This window comes from Charadrius vociferus, unplaced genomic scaffold, assembly GCF_000708025.1.
Source record: "Charadrius vociferus isolate BGI_N301 unplaced genomic scaffold, ASM70802v2 scaffold824, whole genome shotgun sequence".
Taxonomy (NCBI): domain Eukaryota; kingdom Metazoa; phylum Chordata; class Aves; order Charadriiformes; family Charadriidae; genus Charadrius; species Charadrius vociferus.
This window is the reverse complement of record NW_009647956.1, coordinates 118,516-119,597: the sequence shown is the minus strand read 5'-3', so window position 1 is coordinate 119,597 and position 1,082 is coordinate 118,516. Positions and strand designations below refer to the sequence as shown.

The 1,082-nt window shown below is 64.2% G+C and overlaps 1 protein-coding gene across 1 annotated transcript in view; it reads left to right on the top strand.

Annotated features, from left to right (window-relative positions):
- DGKK (diacylglycerol kinase, kappa) overlaps positions 1-1,082 on the top strand; it is a 25,459-nt gene that overhangs the window by 22,407 nt on the left and 1,970 nt on the right. The window contains exon 23 of the mRNA XM_009883441.1: positions 930-1,082. This exon is cut by the window's right edge and continues 1 nt beyond it. Coding sequence (XP_009881743.1) covers positions 930-1,082 — 153 coding nt within the window. The remainder of the gene's footprint in view (positions 1-929) is intronic.

Below are 1,082 nucleotides of genomic sequence, written 5' to 3'. Positions count from 1 at the left end.
AGGAGCACGTGCAGCGCACCTAAAAGACCCTGGAGCAGCGGGTGCAGCTGGAGGTACGGGGCCAGGGGGAGCAGGGATGGGGTGGGCAGGCGGCAGTGCTGCGGCCCCCCCAGGCTCAGCCCTCTCTTGCAGTGCGATGGGGTGCCCATCTCGCTGCCCAGCCTGCAGGGCATTGCTGTCCTCAACATCCCCAGCTACGCCGGGGGCATCAACTTCTGGGGAGGCACCAAGGAGGACAATGTGAGTGCCAGCGCCGCGGGGTGGGGAAAGGGCAGGACATCCTTCCCATGGTCCCAAGGATCCCTTGGGCAGGGGTCTGGGGTGTCCCTGCCTTGGGCACACATGGAGGAAAAAGCTGGGTCCCTAAATGAGCCCAGTTTGGGGGTTTCACCGGTCTTCTACAGAACTTTGGGGCTCCATCCTTCGATGACAAGAAGCTGGAGGTGGTGGCCGTCTTTGGCAGCATCCAGATGGCTGTGTCACGGGTCATCAACCTCCAGCACCATCGCATCGCACAGGTAGGGACAAGGGGCCCTGGGTGGTGCTGGAAAGTTTTTGAGGTGCCAGTGGAGCGTGAGGTGGTGCAGCTCAGCCAGGCTCCTGGCTGGCACCAGCATGGGGTTCTTTGGCCCCAGCACCGCAGCTGAAGCCATGGGTGCAGTGCCAGCCGCCATGCCAACCCCAGGCACTCTGCCCCACAGTGCCGCGTGGTGAAGATCACCATCCGGGGGGACGAGGGTGTCCCTGTGCAGGTGGATGGAGAAGCCTGGATCCAGCCACCTGGCATCATCAAGATCCAGCACAAGAACCGAGCCCAGATGCTGACACGGGACCGGGTGAGCTCGGGGTTGCACAGCCTGCGCAGCAGGGCTGTGCTGGCGCACAGGGAGCTGTGCCAGGCTGAGGGGGGCCATCTCCATCCCCCGCAGGCATTTGAAAGCACCCTCAAGTCCTGGGAGGATAAGCAGAAGGGGGAGAGCTACCGAGCGGCCGCCCGGCCACGGCTCAGCTCTCAGCAGTCCATGGAGTACCTGACCGAGGAGGAGAGCAGCCTCTTGCAGCAGGTCTCGCGGGTCGCCGCG